This window comes from Erythrolamprus reginae, chromosome 1, assembly GCF_031021105.1.
Source record: "Erythrolamprus reginae isolate rEryReg1 chromosome 1, rEryReg1.hap1, whole genome shotgun sequence".
Classification (NCBI taxonomy): domain Eukaryota; kingdom Metazoa; phylum Chordata; class Lepidosauria; order Squamata; family Dipsadidae; genus Erythrolamprus; species Erythrolamprus reginae.
This window is the reverse complement of record NC_091950.1, coordinates 3611162-3634258: the sequence shown is the minus strand read 5'-3', so window position 1 is coordinate 3634258 and position 23097 is coordinate 3611162. Positions and strand designations below refer to the sequence as shown.

General features: G+C 40.8%; 1 protein-coding gene across 1 annotated transcript in view; it reads left to right on the top strand.

The window, feature by feature from the left end:
• The first annotated feature begins 2609 nt into the window (after positions 1–2609).
• Positions 2610–23097, top strand: part of LOC139156362 (vomeronasal type-2 receptor 26-like) — a 47076-nt gene continuing 26588 nt past the window's right edge. The window contains exons 1-4 of the mRNA XM_070731889.1: positions 2610–2645; positions 7418–8212; positions 15349–15561; positions 16310–16436. Of these exons, the coding sequence (XP_070587990.1) occupies positions 2610–2645; positions 7418–8212; positions 15349–15561; positions 16310–16436 (1171 nt within the window). The remainder of the gene's footprint in view (positions 2646–7417; positions 8213–15348; positions 15562–16309; positions 16437–23097) is intronic.

The following is a 23097-nucleotide window of genomic DNA, read 5'->3' as shown; positions in this document are numbered from 1 at the left end:
CCGAAGAGACATGTGGAATCAGCGCGGCTTTACTAAAGCTGAATAGATGACAGAACTGGTGGCCCTAGCAGCTGCACCTTATAATGTTATATTTGTTATATGTTGTGTTGTCTAGTAAATATTTGTATATGTTTACAGTTCACTATGCTTTCCTTTATGATGTCATATTTGCACTATAGTAATAAACATACTTGACCAAAAGATTTAACAAAATGACTCATATTATTAATCTGTCAAACAAGTGTACCTTGTTGTAGTGGCAGGGTTTAAATTTTTTTTGTGAAAGGTAAATTTAGTACATAATTGGTATGTCGCAAAATAAAGTAGTTTTAAAATGGTGTGGGGGGGGGCAGACACTTAGGCTGTATGGGGCCCCAAAATTCCTGATGGCGGCCCTGCCCCCAGGTGCCTCTAGACAGAAAGGCCTTTTCCTCACAGGGGCCACAACAGGCCCAAAGCCCTTCAAGATGCTTCCCAGAGGGAGGGGGAGGGACGGAGGCAGGAGGCAGGAGGGGGGAAAGGCCTCCCTTCCCCCCCCAATCTGTGGCCATCCTTGGACCCCAAAAAGTCACCATAGGCAGAAACACTCAGATTGCATTGAGACATGTTTCTTAAGTTTAAGACATTGCATTAGGAGAAATGTAGTGAAATTGCACTCTGGGTAATGTAGTTCTTCATGTGACCACATCTGCGCATTTTTTTATCTATTTCTTTATCTCTAAACAAACATGTTCAAAAGGCCTTCTGAGAATGGGCCTAAAAAAAACCCACGAGATGGGTCTTTGCCAGCTTTAGTTGTCCAACTGAAGCCTGAGGAGGCCAGTTCTGACTTAACAGCAAGAGCACAGACTGCCCCTACAGGCAGCAAGAAGGACAGCTAAAGCATGGGAAAGCGCAGGGTAGGAAGGTCCCTGAGTGCTTACTGTGGAATTGTGGGAGTTAAAGTCCACTCATCTTCAGGCTGCTAAGCTAGTCAGATTTGTGTGTGTATGTGTGTGTGTATTTGTGTGACTGTGTGTGTGTGTGTGAGAGAGAGAGAGAGACAAAAAAGGTTTTTTTTTAACTCTGCAAAATTCTGGTAACTAGTTTTTCACCAAAGTTGCATCAGCCCTTTTGTGTGGAGCCTTTGAGCTTTAACTTTCAAAATAAAGTTAAATGCATGTTGACTTTAACTCAGCAGGCAGCTATTTTAGATCTGTGAGATGCTCTGACATTAACTGGCCCCTGGGATTTTGTCTTCATGCCAACAGATCTCAGATTTATTTGTTTCTTCAGCCACAGTTGCCGTGTATTCCCTCCGGGGTCAGTTCCAAGCATGGAGCTCCCAAACCTCTCAATTCTAGATGACCGATTTAATTCCATCTCTGCCCCTGCCATTATGAGCCATATGGGGATTATTTACCTTTAATTTCCCTCCAGAGAATTCCACAAAGTTGAATCATTCAGGGATCTCTCCTGAGAGGGAAAATTACGATAAATGTTTCAGCTTTGCTCTTTGGCTGAAGCCTTCAGGGGAGACTTTGGGCAGAGAAATATGGAGTTTGGGGACAGGCAGAGTCTGTGCTCTTGCATGTATGTCTCTCTCCTTTCCAGTTGAAGTTGTGTTTCAATCAGGAAAGCAACTGGATCATATTCCATCGTCTGAGAATCCTCTGAATTCTTCTAATTCTTCTTTATGAACAGGAAGGAGATTGATTGAGTCACCCCATGAATTATGGACCTTCTGCTTCTGCTTCTGGTGCTGCTTTTGTTCCATCCAGTCTCTGGGAAGCTGAGAAGGAAATGCCCTCTGAGTTTGGAGCACCAGGATGGACAACAACCACAGAGCTTTTACAGCCCAGGAGACCATCTCATTGGTATAGTCGTCAATGGAGTTGAAAGATTGCATACAAAGTTGCTTTTCAACGTGGCTCCTTCTCTTCAGTTTGTTTTCCGTGATCAGTAAGTCATTCAGGGTGATGGAGTTGTACTCCCTCCGTTCTAACACTCTCCTCCTTTTCTGTTTCCCCCCCATTTATTCCTATATTGGGGAGTATGTCTAGTTTCCTGAATGATTTTGATTTCCACGGCTTCTCTCTTTTGTCTTATTTTGTGAAAGGGACTGAAAAATGGGTCTGAGAAAAAGATGAAAGGGCTGCAGATTATTTTCCTCTCTCTGTTCAATCTTAATTTATACGTTGAATAATGAATTTTATTTAAAGTAGTGGTGGAATCAGTTGTAGTAGCCTTAATTCAACCGATTTCCATATTTATTTAACTGATCATTGCTTTTGGTTCAATGCTGGTTTAAGGCTCATTAGGCTTGTGGAGGATTATATAGTAAAAGAAATATTTGTTCTTGCTACCCTTACAATAGGTATCTTGATAGTTTTTTCTATGGCTTGCTATTAATTTTCAACCTTCAACTGATCAACAAGAATTCCCAGCTCCTGCACAACCTCACATTTGGCTACAACCTCCATGATAACTATCTGAGCACTTTCCACACCTCAGATGCCTTGCTGGACCTTCTCTCCACTGGAGAAGCCAATGTCTCCAACTATGGCTGTGGAATGAAGGACAACCTTCTGGCTCTTCTTGATAGAGCTGACAGGGAAATCTCCATCCAGATGTCAACATTAGGAGGCACCTACAAAGTCCCACAGGTTTGTGTGTGTTTTTCTCCATGTGGTAAAAGTAAGTGGTGGGTGAGCAACAGATGCAATCATGTCTTCTCCATGGAATTCAAGAGCTGCTTTTCTCCATATTAGCAAATATGTGAATATTTTATCCCATTATGTTCATGTTGAGATTAATGATAAAAGGCCTGAAATGCATCTCATGGAGAAGCCATTCTACCAACTATTTCACTGATCAAAAATATCCCTAGTTGTTGGGGCCTCTCTTGGCATCTTCATTTTAGAAGACAAAACCTGCAATTATATACCAAATGGACTAACAGACATTGTGGCTAAAATTTATGCCACGATCCTCTTAGTTAAACTTGGGTATATTTTTTTAAATTTTCTCTCCACCTTAAGATAAAAATCTTAGGGTCAATCCTTTTAGTTAAACTTAAGAAACATGCATTCCTTGCAGAAGAACTAGATGGTTTTACGTAAAGTTAAAAGCTATATAGATTTTATAAGAAATAATGCAGAAGTTAATAATCATCTATTGGCTCAAGTTGGTCTTGAAATATCTAATCTGTATCAAGGTTTGCTGGATTTCTAGATATTAGGGCAGTATTTGACTCAATAAACAGAGAAATATGATGGAGAAAATGTATTGCCCCCAAAATGGAGCTCAGCCTGTTGGCCCTGATCCAAGCCCTTGTTTGAGCGGGAAGTTTGGGCTCAATCGAGCCACAGGAAGAAGGATCTATGCTTACCAAGAGGGAAGGGAAAGATGCATATTTGAACCCTTGTTATTCAGCATAGATATGAATGACTTACTGGACCTAATGCAGCATAAAAAATGAATAAATGTTATTTCATTTTTTGACAAAAATAGTGGACCATTGAAATGCAGTGCACATAATATTTGCATGTGGATTTCAGAAAGGCTTTGACAAAGTAAACCACAACCTATTTCTTGGTAAGCTAAAAATATCTGGGATAGAGAGCATCATGCCCAGATGGACTCATCCTGTGGTACTCAATGGAACTGTGTCTGCATGGAGGGAAACCAGCAGTGGGGGACCCCAAGGTTTCATGTTAGTCCCAGGTCTCTTCAACATCTTCATGAATTATTTGGATGAGGGGAGAGAAGGGAAAATCATCAAATTTGAAGACAACACTAAACTGGCAGGAATACCCTAACCCCAGAAGATAGGGTGAAGATCCAGAGGGCTCTAGATAGACTTGAACCCTGGGCCTATTTAACAAAATGTTTTTCAATGAAGGGAAATGTAAGGTCTTACACTTAGGCTACAAATCCAAATGTACAATTACAGATTAGGTGAAATCTGCCTCAACAGCAGTAACTATGAGAGAGATCTTGGAGTCTTAGTGGACAATCACATAAAAATGGTCCAGCAATGTGCAGCACCAGCCAAAAAAGCCAAAGATATTTGCATTAACAGATGGATAAAATCAAGATCATATGAAGAAGAAAGAAGGGGGGAGGAGTTAGCATATTTTCCAGAAACCAGAAAACAAGAGAAGAAACAATGGGAAGGTGCTGGGAAGATTAGATTTGAAGCATTGGGAGTTGTCTGGAAGGAGAAGTAACACAAGCTTTTGTGCTGGAGGGTGAGAAGACTTAAAGTTTTTTGCCAGAGGGACCTTGATTTAGACTGTATTATTTTTGGACATACAGTGTTCCCTTGACTTTCGTGAGGGATGCGTTCCAAGACCGCCCACAAAAGTCAAATTTTCGTGAAGTAGAGATGCGGAAGTAGTTACACTACTTTTGGCTATGAAAAGTATCGCAGAATGTTGGACCCGCGAAAGTCAAGAGAACACTGTATTTAAAAAACCCAAGAACTTTATAAATTGGTTTTTTTTATTCGTGAGAATTGGCAATATAAGATTGGCCTTTTAGAATCAACATAATTTAAATTTTAAAGTGGTTATAGAAGCCAGAATAGAAGAACTGGGATTAACTGATGACATCTGCTTGTGAAATCGAGGCATATTTGGTTGGATTTATTATTCAATGAATTTGTCCTTCATGAAATGGAACTAAGCAGGTTGTTTTCTTTTTACAAGTGATAAGAGGAATTGGAAAATAAATAAAGAAAGAAAGAAAGAAAGAAAGAAAGAAAGAAAGAAAGAAAGATAGATCTTGGAAAGGCTGAGAAGGAAAGAAGGATTTAACATGTCTTGGGAAATTTTGCCTTCTGGATGATGTCAACGCTAATTGGATATTTGCATACATTTTTTAGATATATTAACTTTGCAAAGATGGAAGACATAAGAGATTTGTTTAATAATATACTTAAAGATCTTCAAGAATGGAAAGAAGAAAATAGAAATGACAACATAATCTCTTATATTGTAAGTTCTCAAAACTATAGTGAAATTGAAGTAGAAAAGGAAAAAAGTGTTCAACAGCTGCAGTTGAAGGAGCAGTAGAGAAATGGAAATAGAAAGGAATCATCAGAGAGGCATTCTCAAAAGGAATTGACATAACATTAATAGTGGCTTTTATAAATGAATCAGAAAATTGTTTGATTAAAGAAGGGGTTGATGGTCATATACTTGATGATTTAAGCACTACTTAAGCACTAAGAAAATGAAGAATAGATATAACCTGATACCCCAGAAATGGCAGAGTAAGAAAGAAGTTAGAATGGGGATGAAAAAGATTCTATATTTTACTAAAAAGAGAGCTAAGAAGAAAATATATGGATTTAAAATGATAAAAAATATAAGCCCTGTGGATTGGCAAAGATGCTGTTTTGAAGAGGGATGATAGGTTATTACGGTAAGTATGCATTAACTATGAATGATGTAGCTAGATTTATTAGGTGTTGTTTTTAAAGATACATTTCAAGTTATTAATTTTTATTGAAGTATAGAATTACATAGAAATAGATAGAAATATTTAGATCTTTGGATTATGGAAATTATTGGGAAATATAATGATAATTAAGTTGGAATATTAATTGATTATGATCTGGAATGAAATATGATTACAATATTAAGATGATTATCAATTGAAGATTTAAAATAATAGTTTGGTTAATTTTCATATTGTTTTCATGTTGTTTTAATATTTCTATAATAATAGAGTTTGGTTGTTTTCTCTTTGTTTATCTTGCTCCTTTTCTTTTTCTTTTTTCCTCTTTTCTTTTTTGAATTATACTCTTTTTTTATTGTTTTTAGTGGATAAAGTTTTCTTTCTTGTAAGACTTTTGAGAGAATACATAAGAAGAGTAGACACTATGGCATATTTGAAGTACTAAAGTAGAAGGATATTAACTTAACAAGGTTTAAAGGAAATTAAGCTTGAATTCAATTACAAGAAAATTAGATATATAGATGACAAAATCAGAGGTCAAGTTTGGGGGGGGGGGTTGGATTGACACTGGAAGTAATTAATTTGGAACCAATATTTTTTTGGGGGAGATTAATTATAAACAATGTACTAACTCGATACTGTTTTTATTATAATATGAAAATATTTCCAAATGTATTAAAAAGTTTGTATGGAGAAAAATTTAACAAAAATTACACCAGCCCCCACAAAAAAAGAAACAATGGATTGAAACTAATCAAGGAGAGAAACAACCTAGAACTAAGGAGAACTTTCCTGACACTTGGAACAATTAATCAGTGGAATAACTTGTCTCCAGAAGTTGTGGGTGATCCAACACTGGAGGTTTTTCAAAAGAGACAAGACGGCTTTTGTCTGGAAGAGTATACGGTCCCCTGATTGAGGAGAAGGTTAGACGAGAAGTCCTCCAAGGTCCCAATTCTTTTATTCTGTTGTAACTTCTGTTATATGTGCACATGTTTAACATACTAAATACCTATTGGAACACTTTAGTTTACACTAACAAAATGACATTTTCATACTTACACATTGGATTGTATACCCTGTGGACAAGACTTGGATTCTTTTGTCATAAAAATTATGTGATAATTAATCAAGTTCAAAAGTTATGATCTTTGGGAAATGACATGGTAGCCACAGTTGGTCAGCCAATAGAGCAAGTAACACCTTTCCTTACCTAGACTTGTTTTCTCTGAGACTGAATCTGGGACCCTCATCATCAAAGGAGCTCAGTTAGAGAAAGGGCATGAGTGAAAGTGGTGCTTAAATGAAAACCTCATAGCTCTCCAGCTCCCTCAGCCCCAATTATCAAAGCATAAGAGGCCAAGGTTTCCCCCATGTTCTTACATCCATCTGATGTTTGGGGCTTCGGAGAGAAATCACTAGCAGAACCAACCCAATCACAGCCTCTGAGGAGCATCTTGGGTTGAGTAAAAGGACTCCAGCTGCTGCCCTCACAGTTGTACAATTTCTACTTTGTCTAAATTCAGAAAATATGGATATCGGCATAAAATTTAATCTATTGAAACTGACAGACTCCGAAAACAAACAAAATTTCAATTAAAGAGAAATCTTGGATTATACAACTGATAAATCGTATTAGGAACTGAGGTCTGCCTGTTTTTTCTATAACTGGAGAAGAAGCTAAAAAGAGTCCTCCAGAAAAAATTTGGGATACAAAAAAAGAAAAAGAGGCACCAATCCACAAAAATTATAATAGACCCTTTATTGGAATATAATGCTTCAGTCAACATTTCAATGTGTTAATCAGTGTATTATACAATCTTGCTAATATTCTGTCTTTAATATTCCAAACAATGTCTAACTACAAATTGTTCTAATATATTCATGAGAAGCAGGCTGGATTTATTAAAATCTAATATTTTGGATTGGATCGGACCTCAAATATGACACAGCATTTTCATTGCTTTTTCAGATCAATTATTTCAATGCTCCAGAGGCGCTGAATGATAAAAGCAAATTCCACTTTTTCCACCAGATGAATCCCAAAGAAGGGTTCCACTACCCAGCCATTGTCCAACTGCTTCTCCATTTCAGATGGACCCTGATTGGCCTCTTTGCTTCAGACACAGAGAAGGGAGATAATTTCATGAGGACTTTCCCTTCTATGCTTGTCAGGAATGGAATTTGTGTGGTTATATCACAACAATTCTCAACCACTGAACCTACAGCCTCCCTCAGGGATGCCCTCTCTAAGTGGAGACAAGTCAATGTCTTTGTTCACTTGATGGAACTTGCTTCCCTTTGGGACAGAATTCTTCCTTTCCATGAAACATTTCTGCACTTGCCGGGACTCATTGAAGGGAAAGTCTGGATCCTCACAACTTTTGGAGGATATGAATTGAAAAAGCACAGACTTCTCAAATACATCCACAGTATTTTGAAGTTTGGTTATCTGTTCAAAAGAAGGCCAAAAGATGAAGCCTTTGAACCCCTTTTCTTTGTGGAAGAAAAGTTTCAAGATCTTTATTTTCTCTGTTCTCTTTCAAAGAATGTCTTTTCTATCAAAGGCCGGAGAAGATGCACCCAGAAAGCCCCACTGGAGACCCAGTGGAAAAGGAACAGAGAAGGGTTCAGAAATTACTATGACAATTACATCCTGATGAAGACTCTGGCCCATGTCTTGAATGCTGCCTATTCCTCCAGATTGAGGAGGAGAAGGAAGGAGGGAGAAAAGAGGTTGGGGTCTCCAAGGCTGCAGCCCTGGCAGGTAGGGGGTCCCAATATGGATCCATTGATCTTAGATCCTTTGGAGAAGGAATCCAGAGGAGAAGGAGGGGAACCAACTCAACAGATCTGCCCAATTTAATTACTCAGGGAATAATGGTTCCAAAGGGAGGGATGTTCCTAATTTTTTTTGCTACCACTCTGTGGTCGTGGCTTATTTTGTGGCTTTGGCTTGATGGTCATGTGACCAGCTGGGGGTGACTTGGCAGTCGTGACTGGGTGGGAGTGGCTTCATGGTCATGTGATTCAGCAGGGGAGTCCAGGGTGGGCATGGCCAACTCTATGTCACTCACGTCAAGGGATGTCTCGCTTGGCCTCTCCCCTCCCAGCCATTCCTTGTCACACTCAGCCTCAATGAATCTGCAGTTCTGCAAAAATGTTGTTCACCTTTTTTCCAACATGACATACTCTAGATGTCCTTTCATGGACCCCTGAAAGGAGGAAATGGCCCCCATGCTTTGCCCCAGAGTGTGAGAGGCAACAGGCTCTTAAGGGGCTGCCAGAAGGAAGGTGGGGGCAAGTATTTTCCAAAGCACCAGAAGGCCAAACAAGAAGCAATGGATGGAAACTGAAGAAAGAGAGAAGCCACCTAAAACTAAGGAAACATTTCCTGAGAGTGAGAAGCAATAGAGGTGTAGAAATATTTCAGTCATAATTTCACATATAAAATTGCCATTCGTGGAATACAACCTGCATATTGTTCAAAACAGTCATTAGTGTTATGGCTGATTATGGGATGGAATAGCATATTAAGCTGGATTTATGCAACCTGATGTACAGAATAAACACACCCATATTTATGTTCTGGACTATAAACACTAAATGCACGTAAATCCCTGAAAAATATGTGGTAGCAAAAGAAAGGCAGTAAAATCACTCTCTTTGCTTTTTTCTTTCTTTCTCTTTCTCATCTAATCCTTCCTTCCATCTTCCCTCCCTTACTTCCTCCCTCACTTCCTTCATCCCATCCATCCACCCAACCAACCTTCCTCCTCTTTTCTTCCTTTCTTCCTTCATTACTTAATTCCTTCCTTCCTTTCTTTCCCTCCCTTCCTCCCTGCCTCCCTCCCTCTCTCTCTTTCTTTCTTTCTTTCTTTCCCAACCTCCCTCCCTCCCTCCTACCCAAACTTCCTTTCTTTCCCTCCCTCCCTTCCTTCCTTCCTTTTCTTTTCTTTCTTTCCCCCCCTCCCTCCCATCCAAGCTTCCTTTCTTTCCCTCCCTCCCTCCCATCCAAGCTTCCTTTCTTTCCCTCCCTCCCTCCCATCCAAACTTCCTTCTTTCCCTCCCTCCCTCCCTGCCTCCCTTTCTTTCCCTCCCTCCCTCCCTCCCTGCCTCCCTTTCTTTCTTTCCCTCCCTCCCTCCCTCCCATCCAAACTTCCTTCCTTTCCCTCCCTCCCTGCCTCCCTTTCTTTCTTTCTTTCCCTCCCTCCCTCCCATCCAAGCTTCCTTTCTTTCCCTCCCTCCCTCCCATCCAAACAGTAAAGCCATGCTGATTTGGAAGGGAAGGGAGACCAGCCTCCTTCTTTTAGTCATTTGGGATTTTAAGCTGGAAGGAGAATTCAGACTGATTTGCTTCTTGCCACACTTGTGCATATGTATCCACACACATGAAAGCTACCAAAATTGTCCAGCAACCAATTGAGTGGATATATGTTATATATGGCAAGAACTAAAGCAGTGGGTGAATTCTCCTTCAGGCAATATACTGCGGTTGCACTTGAATTAGTGTTAGCCAACTTCAGTTGAGTTTGAAAAAACTACGAGACACGGAGTCAGGTCACCCACCCACCCATCCACTTTTAAAGGGTTACTTTTAAAAGCAGCCCCTCCCCTACTCACCCACCGGCAGCAGGTGTATAATCAGAATTCAATTCAATTCAATTCAATTTATTAGATTTGTATGCCGCCCCTCTCCAAAGACGGAAGGGCAGAAGGGCAGCTCAAGCAGTGAAAGAAGCTCCGCTGGAGTAGAAGTAAAGGGCTTAGAAGTGTTGCCTTTGTCATGGTCAGACCATTTTCTACTGCGGCTTGACTTCCTGGCTCCAATCCTCCTCCGCAGGGAAGCGGAACCGATTAAGTTGTTCCACCCCAGGCGCCTGATGGATCCAGAAGGCTTTCAGAAGGCACTTGGGGTTCTTCCAGATACACTCGTCCACAGTTTGGCAGAGTCTCTGGCTGAGGCCTGGAACAAGGCTGCAGCGGAGGCCCTTGACCGAATTGCGCCGCTGCGACCTCTCCGTGGCACTAGACCCCGTAGAAGCTCCATGGTTCAACGAGGAGCTCCGGGAGTTGAAACGCCAGAAGAGACGTCTAGAGAAGCAATGGAGGAAGAGTAAGTCCGAATCCGATCGAACACTTGTAAGAGCTCATACTAAGAATTACAAAGTGGCGCTCAAGGCAGCAAGATGCGCGTATCATGCTGCCTTGATTGCAATAGCGGAATCCCGCCCGGCTGCTCTGTTTAGGGTAACCTGCTCCCTTCTTAATCAGGGGGGAGTTGGGGAGCCCTTGCAGAGTAGTGCCGAGGATTTTAACACGTTTTTCGCTGATAAAATTGCTCGGATCCGAGCGAACCTCGACTCCAATTGTAAAACAGAGTCGACTGACAACGAGTCAGTCGAGGTGACTGGGGCTAAACGTCTTTGTCCATCTGTCTGGGAGGAATTTGACTTGGTGACACCGGATGAAGTGGACAAGGCCATTGGAGCTGTGAGTTCCGCCACCTGTCTACTGGATCCGTGTCTCTCTTGGTTGGTTTTGGCCAGTTGAAAGGTAACGCGGAGTTGGGTCCAGGAGATTGTCAATGCCTCCTTGGAGAGGGGGTCCTTTCCGGCCCTTTATAAGGAGGCACTTGTGCGTCCCCTCCTCAAGAAGCCTTCCCTGGACTCAGCCATGCTCAATAACTACCGTCCAGTCTCCAACCTTCCCTTTATGCGGAAGGTTGTTGAGAAGGTGGTGGCACTTCAACTCCAGCGGTTCTTGGAAGAAGCCGATTATCTAGGGCCTCAGCAGTCTGGATTCAGGCCCGGCTACAGCACGGAAACTGCTTTGGTCGCGCTGATGGATGATCTTTGGCGGGCCCGGGACAGGGGCTTGTCCTCTGTCCTGGTGCTTCTTGACCTCTCAGCAGCTTTCGATACCATCGACCATGGTATCCTTCTGTGCCGGCTGGAGGGGTTGGGGTGGGAGGCACTGTTCTTCAGTGGTTCTCCTCCAACCTCTCTGGTTGGTCGCAGTCGGTGTTAGTGGGGGGTCAGAGGTCGACCTCTAGGTCTCTCCCTTGTGGGGTGCCTCAGGGGTTGGTCCTCTCCCCCCTGCTCTTTAATATCTACATGAAACCGCTGGGTGAGATCATCCAAGGGCATGGGGTGAGTTATCATCAATATGCCGATGATACCCAATTATACATCTCCACCCCATGTCCAGTCAATGAAGCAGTGGAAGTGATGTGCCGGTGCCCAGAGGCTGTTGGGGCCTGGATGGATGTCAAGAAACTCAAACTCAACCCAGACAAGACGGAGTGGCTGTGGGTCTTGCCTCCCAAGGATAATTCCATCTATCCGTCCATTACCTTGGGGGGAGAATCATTGACCCCCTCAGAGAGGGTTCGCAACTTGGGCGTCCTCCTCGATCCACAGTTCACATTAGAGAAACATCTTTCAGCTTTGGCAAGGGGGCGTTCGCCCAGGTTCACCTGGTGCACCAGTTGCGACCCTATTTGGACCGGGAATCACTGCTCACAGTCACTCATGCCCTCATCACCTCGAGGCTTGACTACTGTAATGCTCTCTACATGGGGCTACCTTTGAAAAGTTTTCGGAAACTTCAGATCGTGCAGAATGCAGCTGCGAGAGCAATCATGGGTTTTCCCAAATATGCCCATGTTACACCAACACTCTGCAGTCTGCATTGGTTGCTGATCAGTTTCCAGTCACAATTCAAAGTGTTGGTTATGACCTATAAAGCCCTTCATGGCACCGGACCAGATTATCTCAGGGACCGCCTTCTGCTGCATGAATCCCAGCGACCAGTTAGGTCCCACAGAGTGGGTCTTCTCCAGGTCCTGTCAACTAAACAATGCCACTTAGTGGGACCCAGGGGAAGAGCCTTCTCTGTGGCGGCTCCGGCCCTCTGGAACCAACTCCCCCCAGAAATTAGAATTGCCCCCACCCTCCTTGCCTTTTGTAAGCTATTTAAAACCCACGTCTGCCGCCAGGCATGGGTGAATTGAGATACTCTTTCCCTCTAGGCCTTTATAATTTTATGCATGGTATGTCTGTATGTATGTTTGGTTTTTATATTAATGGGTTTTTAATTGTTTTTAGTATTGTATTATTATTGTACACTGTCTTATTATTGCTGTTAGCCACCCCGAGTCTCCGGAGAGGGGTGGCATACAAATCCAATAAATAAGAATAAATAAATAAGATGCTCGCGGGAAGATAAGGCCAAAGGTGATGGGAGGGGCAAGGGGAGGGGCTTAATTCCACCACTCCGTGGGCCGGATACTTTTCATTGGTGGGCCATATCCAACCCTCAGGCCTCAGTTTGAGGATCCCTGTATTAGAACATAGAATAACAGAGTTTGAAGGGACTTTGGAGGTCTTCTAGTCCAACCCCCTGCCCAGGCAGGAAACCCAACACTACTTGAGACAAATGGTTATCCAACATCTTTAAAATTTCCAGAGTTGGAGCATTTGCAACTTCTGGAGGCAAGTTGTTCCACTGATTAATTGTTCTGTCAGGAATTTTCTCCTTAGTTCTAAGTTGCTTCTATATTTATTTAGTTTCGACCAGTTGCTTCTTGTCATGCTCCCAGGTGCTTTGACTCCCTCTTCTTTGTGGCAACCCCTGAGATATTGGAAGACTGCTATCCTGTCTCCCCTGGTCCTTCTTTTCGTTAAACTAGCCGTGCCCAGTTCCTGCAACCATTCTTTGTATGTTTTAGCCTCCAGTCCCCTAATCCTCTTTGTTGCTCTTCTCTGCACTCTTTCTAGAATCTCCAGATCTTTTTACATTCTGGCAACCAAAACTGAATGCAGTATTCCAGGTTTGGCCTTAAAAAGTCATTCTAAAGTGGTATTAACACTTCAGGTGATCTTGATTCTATCCTTCTGCTTATGCAGCCTAGAACTGTGTTGGGGTTTTTGGGAGTACTGCACACGGCTGGCTCCTATTTAAATGGTTGTCCACTAGGACTCCAAGATCCTAGTGATAATAGAGACATGCATAGTTTTTGAAAACTGTTTTAAATTGCTTGGAACTGTTTTTAGGGGTTTTTACATTTTACATTGAAGTTACAGGGGTTTCTTATCTACCACAGGCCACAATCATTATCTCTGATCAATCCAGTATCGGATCCATCCATCTTTGTTCCATTCTATTATTATTAATAATAATATATGCATTCCACTCCCCAAAGTCATAGGACCTCCTGTAAATTGAAACATGATGACTCTTAAGATTTTTTTTTCCAGTTAAATATGAGAAGTCCATCCCCCCATCTCCCTCAATTTTCTTGAAAGGATTCATTTCATCGATCATCAGTTCTCTACACTTTGAGTCTTCAGGATCCATAGCCTCTCTAGCTATCTCCAAACATCCTACCTTCAAAGCAGACTCCTTCTTCAGGGATGCCAGCAGCAAATTAAGTTCCAGTCCATTTGGCCATCCACTCATCCCTCCCTCCCTTCCTCCCTCCAGCCATTCATCCATGCATTCACCCACCCATCCATCCAATTCATCCAGTCCATCCGATTCAACAATTGTTGCTTGCTTCTAATTATCATCTTTAAATTGATTTAAAAGATATCAAACTTTTAAAATGAAGCTTCAAATAAGGCCTGTAAACTGATTTATATTTTTAAATCAAATCAAATTAGCTTTAAAAAAATTGATGACCAATGGCAAATTGTTATTCATAACCTTCAGGTTTCATAGGAAAAGTTAAGAAAGATCATTTCGGTATTATTTTGAAGACAATTCTTGTCCACTTAATTATCATATCATCCACCCCCTCAGGTTTCTAATCACATCACACAATTATTTGTGAATCCTTTATTGAAATCCAGAGTTCCCATAATCTAGTGAATTTGTGCACCAAGATTTCAAAGAGATAAGTATGAAAAAAAGGTTTTGCCCTCTGCTAGCCCCCAGGAGCCCTCTGCAGACCTCCCAAACTCTCTGCACATCTGTTTTCACATGGGGCAGGGTTTTGGGAGGCCAAAAATAGCTGTATTCGGTGCAAATGATGCACCAACATTTCCACCCTCTTTTTTTTTCATACTCTGAAAAATATGGTATTAAGGAAGTGTAAAGATAGCTGAGAATGACTTTAGGGATGAGGAGAAGAGAGGCTGCCTAGGGAAGGATCAGATAAGAGGGGAGAATCCTGCAATTGCATAATGGGAGAGAAGGAAACTCAAACAGGATCCTGGCCAACTTTTCAGTCTGAGAAAAGAGTTGGTGGGAGATTTGTTCTTTCAGACTTGAAATATTTTGTTATGGCGCCTTCCAATCAAGTAGAATTAGCACATGTGGAGATGTTTTCCATCAGGATGACCAGGGAGAAGATTAGCCTGACACCTTTCTTCTTGGTAAACCCATGTTTTCTGGGAATCTAGCTGTTATTTTCAAAGACTTTATGAATCATCTTTTTTTCTCTGTGTGTTCATTTTATTTGTCATCTGCTCTAGAATGTTCCCTATAAGTGACCAATTGTGTCAATAGTGGCAGTATTATTTAACCATATTTGGAGATTAGACAATTGTAGAAGAAAAACTGAATGTGGGATAAGAAAAAATGGTTTCTCTATTTCAAATTCCTGGATGTTCCCATTCTAGTTTCATCCCTTTTTGGAGAAGAATGAATTTTGGAATATTTTGTTTGTCATCTGCTCTAGAATGTTCCCTATAATTGACCAATTATGTCAAATATTATTTTCCCTATATTTTGTCAGTATATGAGAGACTATTTTTCTCAAACTTTTTCATTCACTTTTGAAGATAGTGGCAGTATTATTTAACCATATTTGGAGATTAAACAATTGTAAAACAAAGATTCAATGCAGGATAAGAAACAGTTTTCTGTATTTCAAATTCCTGGATGTTCCTATTCTAGTTTCATCCCTTTCTGGAGAAGAATGAATTTTGGAATATTTCACACTTTAAACTGTACTTGGACCAAAATGGAGAGATAAAAGCAGATCTGGGCATTCTCTACTACTTGGTTCTCCCCAAGGAGGATCCCAGGAGAGAGACTCTGGCATATTTTATAAGACAGAGATTTTCTATTGAACAAGATGCTCTTTTACAGCTAAAGTTGCTTAATAAGGTGGGAGAAATTTTGCCGTCTTTTCTCTGTTTTCCAAAGCCTGAGGTCCCATTTCAAGTGGGGAAAGCCTAGAGTCTCCAGGGTGGTTGGCCTTCCATGCCAGTTGGTGTCATCTAATGGAAGTTCTTCAATAGACAGGACCTAAGTGGAGCAGCTTTGCCATGTTTTATGAAAATCTTTCAAGATCTTACTGATCAGAGGTTTCTTCATCACAATTTTATTCAACATTTTAAAAAACTGAATGAAATAAAAGTTTCCTAAACCTTTTACAGTAAACTTTATTCTCAGTTTTAATATGAATATACCCTCATACTTAAATATATTTTTGCAATTCCATCCCTCCAGACCTTATTAAATAATAATAATAATAATAATAATAATAATAATAATAATAATAATACTGTATTGGATTTGTATGCCGCCCCTCTCCGCAGACTTGGGGCGGCTAACAACAATAATAAACACAACATGTACAATCCAATAATAAAAACAACTAAATAGAAAAGTACTTTGTTGTAATGTTAAATTTCAAAAGCAAAAGGCAGGAATTAAATGAAAAATCTGCCAATTGTTAAATGAAGAATATACTGGTTGTTATACCTCCTGCATCTGTTTAGAAGAAGTCAGAGATTTCATATTAACCTCAGTGAAGAGCAGAGGCTACTTGTCTCCCTCCATTTCTACCTCCGTTTTCCATGGATGGAGAGTCCTAACATATTTCCTAACACATTCTCTTTTTTCTGCTCAGTCCCTTCCTGAGTCCAAATGTGTGGAAAGTTGTCATCCTGGATTTGTCAAGAGGGCTCGAGAAGGAAAGCCAGTTTGCTGCTACGACTGCGTTCCTTGTCCGGAGGGGACCTTCTCCACTCAGGAAGGTGGGTGACACTGAGGAAAATGGGAGGCTTGGTGGAACTGGATCCATCTAGAACCTTTTCATGAAAGTGCAAGTTAAAAGGCAGATTGAAGCAAATCTGGATTTTTATTTTTAACCTGCACAATTTCTTTTTTAAATGAAGTAAGTCAAAAAGACTTTGAATGAGGGCTGGGAAGAGACAGGAGGAGAGGGTTGGCAGACTAAGCAAGCTTTACTAACAGCATAAGAAATGTCTCTTACACTCTTTAGTTTGGATACATGCTGCTAAGTTTACCTTTCTAGGAACATCTGAGATCTTTGAAACTTGATGAATTGTTTTAGATTCACATTCTGAAAGACTTTTCAATTCACTGTATATTGGCCTCCCCTTGAGGATCAATGAGGAGGTGTCACTGGTCCATAATGTGGTGCTATGGATTACACAAATATTCTGCCAGTCATGTACATCAATTAATCAATCAATCAATCAGAATAGAAGGAACCTTGGAGGTCTTTTAATCCCACCCCTCTCTTCTGAAAAACCTCTAATACTGAAGAACCCAAAACCTCTGGAAGCCAGCTGTTCCACTGGTTAACTGGTTGTTCTCAATGTTAGGAAGTTTCTCCTTAATTCCATATTGCTTCCAGATGTTAGAGGATACTGTAGGCATCCTCCAGGTCCTATATATTAACTGTCATGGGGCAGGACTCAGGATATTTGCCTAAAAAGATGTTATGATTCATTATTAACCTCTAATAATGTAGATTCCTATGAACATTCTACACACTACACAGAAAATAATTAACATCCTATGACTCACAACTTCATATACCTAGCTACATTTTTAAAAATACACTTCTTAGCTCTTTTGAATGGAATTGTTTAGAAATACATCTTGGAAAGTGTCCCTGGAATTAGGTATTGTCCAAAAACTGTATTTCTTGTAATGTAAAAAACCAAAATATTAAAGAAATATTGCCTTTTGTTTTTTAGATACTGAAAAATGCACCAAGTGTCCAGATGATAAATACCCTAATGAACACAGAGTCCAATGTATCCCCAAAGTTATAACCTTTCTGTCTTATGAGGAACTTCTGGGCATCATCCTGGTCTCTTTTGCCCTACTTTTCTTCCTAACAACTGGCATTGTTTTAATCATCTTCATTAAGTACCTAGAAACTCCCCTTGTTAAAGCCAACAACCGAGACCTCTCCTACATCCTCCTGGTCTCCCTCCTGCTTTGCTTCTTGTCGTCTTCTCTCTTCATTGGTCAACCAAGGAAAGTTACCTGCCTTCTCCGACAAACAGTATTCAGCATCATCTTCTCAGCTGCCATTTCTTCTCTCTTGGTCAAAACCATCATGGTAGTGCTGGCTTTCCTGGCCACAAAACCAGGAAACAGAGTGAAGAGATGGTTGGGGAAGAGCTTGGCCAACTCCATCATCCTTTCTTCTTCTGCTGTCCAAATTGTCATCTCCTCCATCTGGCTGGGAATTTCTCCCCCATTCCCTGACTCTGACTTCCACTCCCAGCATGGAGAGATCGTCCTGCAATGCAACGAAGGGGCTGTTGTCATGTTCTATGTCACCCTCAGCTACATGGGCTTCCTGGCTGCCATCTGCTTCACGGTGGCTTTCCTGGCCAGGAATCTGCCTGGGGCCTTCAACGAAGCCAAGCTGATCACCTTCAGCATGCTGGTCTTCTGCAGTGTCTGGGTGACTTTTGTGCCCACCTACCTGAGCACCAAAGGGAAATACATGGTGGCTGTCCAGGTCTTCTCCATCCTGGCCTCCAGTGCTGGTCTGCTGGGCTGCATCTTCATCCCCAAGTGCTACATTATCCTTCTGAGGCCAGACCTGAACACAAAGGAGCATCTCACAGCCAGAACAAATCTAAAAACATGATATATAACAGCATTGTGATATTGGGAAAATTGTTAATGTGACTTTGATTTGATTTCCATTTAAGTAGTATGCAGGAGTCCAAGGAAAACTAATCTATCTTGCAGCTTTGTCCCCTTTAAATAAATCTTGCTAAAGAGATCTCTGTAAAATTCAGAGGAATTCAGCTGTTCTGCAACAGCTACTGAGTGTGAAAGCTTATAGAAAACAATGTGGACACTTGTTCGTCTTGACAGCAGCTTAAAGTGTTTGTGAGAGAGAATGAGTAGGAAAAGAGGTCAGGACGAAGCTGTTGGGATCAAGTACCAGCCTGGTTGCCTGATCCTCTTGGTGAGAATGCCAGAATGATGTGAAATGCCATGTTGGATCGGTTCTCAGCTTGGAAGGGAAATCTTCATCCCTCTTATAGAATTCTTTCTTTTTTAAAAAGTTTTTTATTGTTATATAATTCTTTAATGGGAATAAGGAGATCGCTGACCATTTCAATAGCTACTTCTGTTCAGTTTTCTCAAAAGACACCTTACAAAATAATACTATAGAGGGATATAGCATTGCTTCCAGCTGTACGGATTCAGCTCCAGTGATCTTAGAAGCTGATGTCTTAGAAGAACTTGAACGATTAAAGATAAATAAGGCAATGGGTCCAGATGGCATCCACCCCAGAGTTCTTAAAGAACTCAGATCTGTCCTTGCTACCCCCCTGACTGATTTGTTTAACCAATCCTTGTTAACAGGAGAAGTTCCTGAGGATTGGAGAATGGCCAGTGTTGTGCCTATTCACAAGAAGGGCAGTAGAGAAGAAGCTGGTAACTACAGGCCAGTTAGCTTGACATCAGTTGTAGTTAAAATGATGGAGACTCTACTCAAAAAGAGGATAAATCAGCACCTAAAAAACAATAACTTATTAGACCCAAATCAGCATGGCTTTACTGAAGGCAAATCATGTCAGACTAATCTCATTGATTTCTTTGACTATGTCACAAAGGTGTTGGATGAAGGTGGTGCCGTGGATATTGCCTACCTGGACTTCAGCAAAGCCTTTGATACGGTTCCACATAAAGAGCTGATAGATAAATTAGTGAAGATTGGACTTAATCCCTGGATAGTTCAATGGATTTGCAGCTGGCTGAAGCGTAGACATCAGAGAGTTATTGTTAATGGCGAGTATTCTGAGCAGAGTCAGGTTACAAGCGGTGTGCCACAAGGATCTGTTCTGGGTCCTATTCTTTTTAATATATTTGTGAGTGACATAGGGGAAGGTTTGGTAGGGAAGGTTTGCCTATTTGCCGATGACTCTAAAGTGTGCAATAGGGTTGATATTCCTGGAGGCGTCTGTAATATGGTAAATGATTTAGCTTTACTAGATAAATGGTCTAAGCAATGGAAACTGCAGTTTAATGTTTCCAAATGTAAAATAATGCACTTGGGGAAAAGGAATCCTCAATCTGAGTATTGTATTGACAGTTCAGTGTTGGCAAATACTTCAAAAGAAAAGGATTTAGGGGTAGTGATTTCTGATAGTCTCAAAATGGGTGAACAGTGCAGTCAGGCGGTAGGGAAAGCAAGTAGGATGCTTGGCTGCATAGCTAGAGGTATAACAAGCAGGAAGAGGGAGATTATGATCCCACTATATAGAATGATGGTGAGACCACATTTGGAATACTGTGTTCAGTTCTGGAGACCTCACCTACAAAAAGATATTGACAAAATTGAACGGGTCCAAAGACGGGCTACAAGAATGGTGGAAGGTCTTAAGCATAAAACGTATCAGGAAAGACTTAATGAACTCAATCTGTATAGTCTGGAGGACAGAAGGAAAAGGGGGGACATGATCGAAACATTTAAATATATTAAAGGGTTAAATAAGGTCCAGGAGGGAAGTGTTTGTAATAGGAAAGTGAACACAAGAACAAGGGGACACAATCTGAAGTTAGTTGGGGGAAAGATCAAAAGCAACATGAGAAAATATTATTTTACTGAAAGAGTAGTAGATCCTTGGAACAAACTTCCAGCAGATGTGGTAGATAAATCCACAGTAACTGAATTTAAACATGCCTGGGATAAACATATATCCATCCTAAGATAAAATACAGAAAATAGTATAAGGGCAGACTAGATGGACCATGAGGTCTTTTTCTGCCGTCAGACTTCTATGTTTCTATGTTTCTATGTTTCTTTCTTGATTTCCTAATAAACCTCCTTTGCAGAAAGTGTTCAGCAGAGCAGCTGTTTGGGATTTCAATTTGGGATTATTATTTTTTGTTTCTGTACTGTAATTAAAAAAGTATAATTTAAAAGTAAAGTTTCTAATGAAATTTCCATTGTGTTTTTGTCTTTCAAGGAGACAAGAACTGCTATTTTATTTAATAGCAGTTTTCAGACCCTTTAATTTTCCACTCTACAATTTCTGCCTAAAGAATTTTATCTGTTCCTCTCCCAAGCTTGTCTTGTCTGTGAAGGAGAAGATGTCCAGAGAAAAAGGACTGGAGACTCTCCCCAGGAGGAGATTGAAGGGATCTTGTCTAAAGGCAGATTACAAAGGTTCAATGCTGCATAATATTCATCAAGGTCCAAGAAGGGGGTGAATAAGGGTGAGAACCAGTGGTGGGATTGAAGAAATTTATAAGAACATAAGGAGAGCCCTGCTGAATCAGGCCAAAGCCCATCGAGTCCAGCATTCTGTGTCACACAGTGGCCCACCAATTGTCCATGGGGATCTTGAGCAGAAAGAGAAGGCAAGGCCCTCCCTTTCCCCTGACGCCCCAAAATTGGTACTCAAGGGAATCCTGCCTGCCTCAACCAACATAGAGATGGCACATGGACATCGAGTCTGCGGAGAGGGGCGGCATACAAATCAAATAAATAAATAGATAGATAGATAGATAGATAGATAGATAGATAGATAGATAGATAGATAGATAGATTGATAGATTGATAGATTGATAGATTGATAGATTGATAGATTGATAAATTGATAAATTGATAAATTGATAAATTGATACATTGATACATTGATACATTGATACATTGATACATTGATACATTAATACATTAATACATTAATACATTAATACATTAATACATTAATATATTAATACATTAATACATTAATACATTAATACATTAATACATTAATACATCAATACATCAATACATCAATACATTAATAAATAAATCCATTTCAATAACCACTTGGCATCTGTGAATTTGTCTAATCATGCCTTGAAGCTATTAAGGCTGACAGCTGTCACGACCTCTTCTGGAAGTGAATTCCATAAACCAAAGACGCTCTGGATGAAGAAATATTTCCCTTGATTTGTCCTCGCTTTCTCACCTATGAGCTTGTCCTAGTATTGTGTGATAGAGAGAAAAAGACAAAAATTCAATTTTTTTCTACTGGTTCTGTGTATCTGACCAAAATCTTTCTACCTGTTCTGCATACCTGACCATACCTGTGGGAGCCCATCCCTGATTCTAGAAATCCCCAATTCTAGTATCCCACATTTATCTGAGATATTTTTTGCAAGTTTCATACTCCCAATCAAAAAGCACTTAGGTGGGACTGGAACTCTGGAGTCTCCTGGTGATTGGCTTAAAGTCATCCAGGATGTTTATTTATTGATTGATTTGATTTTTTTAATGCCGGCCTTTTCCTTAGACTCAGGGTGGCTTACAACATGTTAGCAATAGCACTTTTTAACAGAGCCAGCATATTGCTCCCACAATCCGGGTCCTAATTTTATCCACTTTGGAAGGATGGAAGGCTGAGTCAATCTTGAGCCGGTGATGAGATTTGAACCGCTGACCTGCAGATCTAGCAGTCAGCTTTAGTGGCCTGCAGTAGTGCATTCTACCCGCTGCACCACCTCGGCTCTTATATGCTAAGGGAGGATTAGAACTCTGAGCCAGATAATTTTCATGTCTAAGTGAGGATTTAGACGTCAAGGTGGACTTTGGTGAACTGGAAAATAGACTGGAAAACGCACAAACTTTTGAATATGTATCACACTTTACATCCACGAAGTGACATCAACAAGTTGTACCTGCCAAGAAAAATAGGAGGCAGAGGACTATTGTAAATCCATCAAACTGTAGAAGAAAAACGAAGTTTGAATGATTATGTGAACCAAAGAACAGAAAAAGTGCTGCAAGCAGTGAAAACAGAGAAAATTATAAAAACAATAGAAACAAAGGAAGAATATAAGGAAAAAAAGCTGATTGTTGCCAGATTAAATAGATAGAAAACCAAAGCTTTGCATGGAAAGCGCTTGAAAAACATTGAAGGAAAATGAGATGACAACGTTACATGGCCATGGCTTAAGATGGGAACCATCAGGAAAGAAACAGAAGGTTTAATATTCGCTGTTCAAGAACAAGCAGTACAAACTAATTGGACTTGAAAATCAGAAGTGGTGGGCGAGGGGGAAGGGATTGTCCTCACCCAGAACTAGAAACGTGAGAGGGCAAAACATTCAGCATTTAATTGGTCTGGAAAATCAGAAGTGGTGGGCGAGGGGGATGGACTGTCCTCACTCAGAACTAGAAACCTGAGAGGGCAAAACATTCAGCTTCTAATTTGACTTGAAAATCAGAAATGGTGGGCTGGATGGGGGAACTGTCCTCACCCAGAACTAGATACTTGAGAGGGCAAAGCATCCAGTGTCTAATTGGACTTGAAAATCAGAAGTGATGGGCGAGAGGGGGGCAACTGTCCTCACCCAGAACTAGAAACTTGAGAGGGCAAAATATTCAGCGTCTAATTGGACTTGAAAATCAGGAGT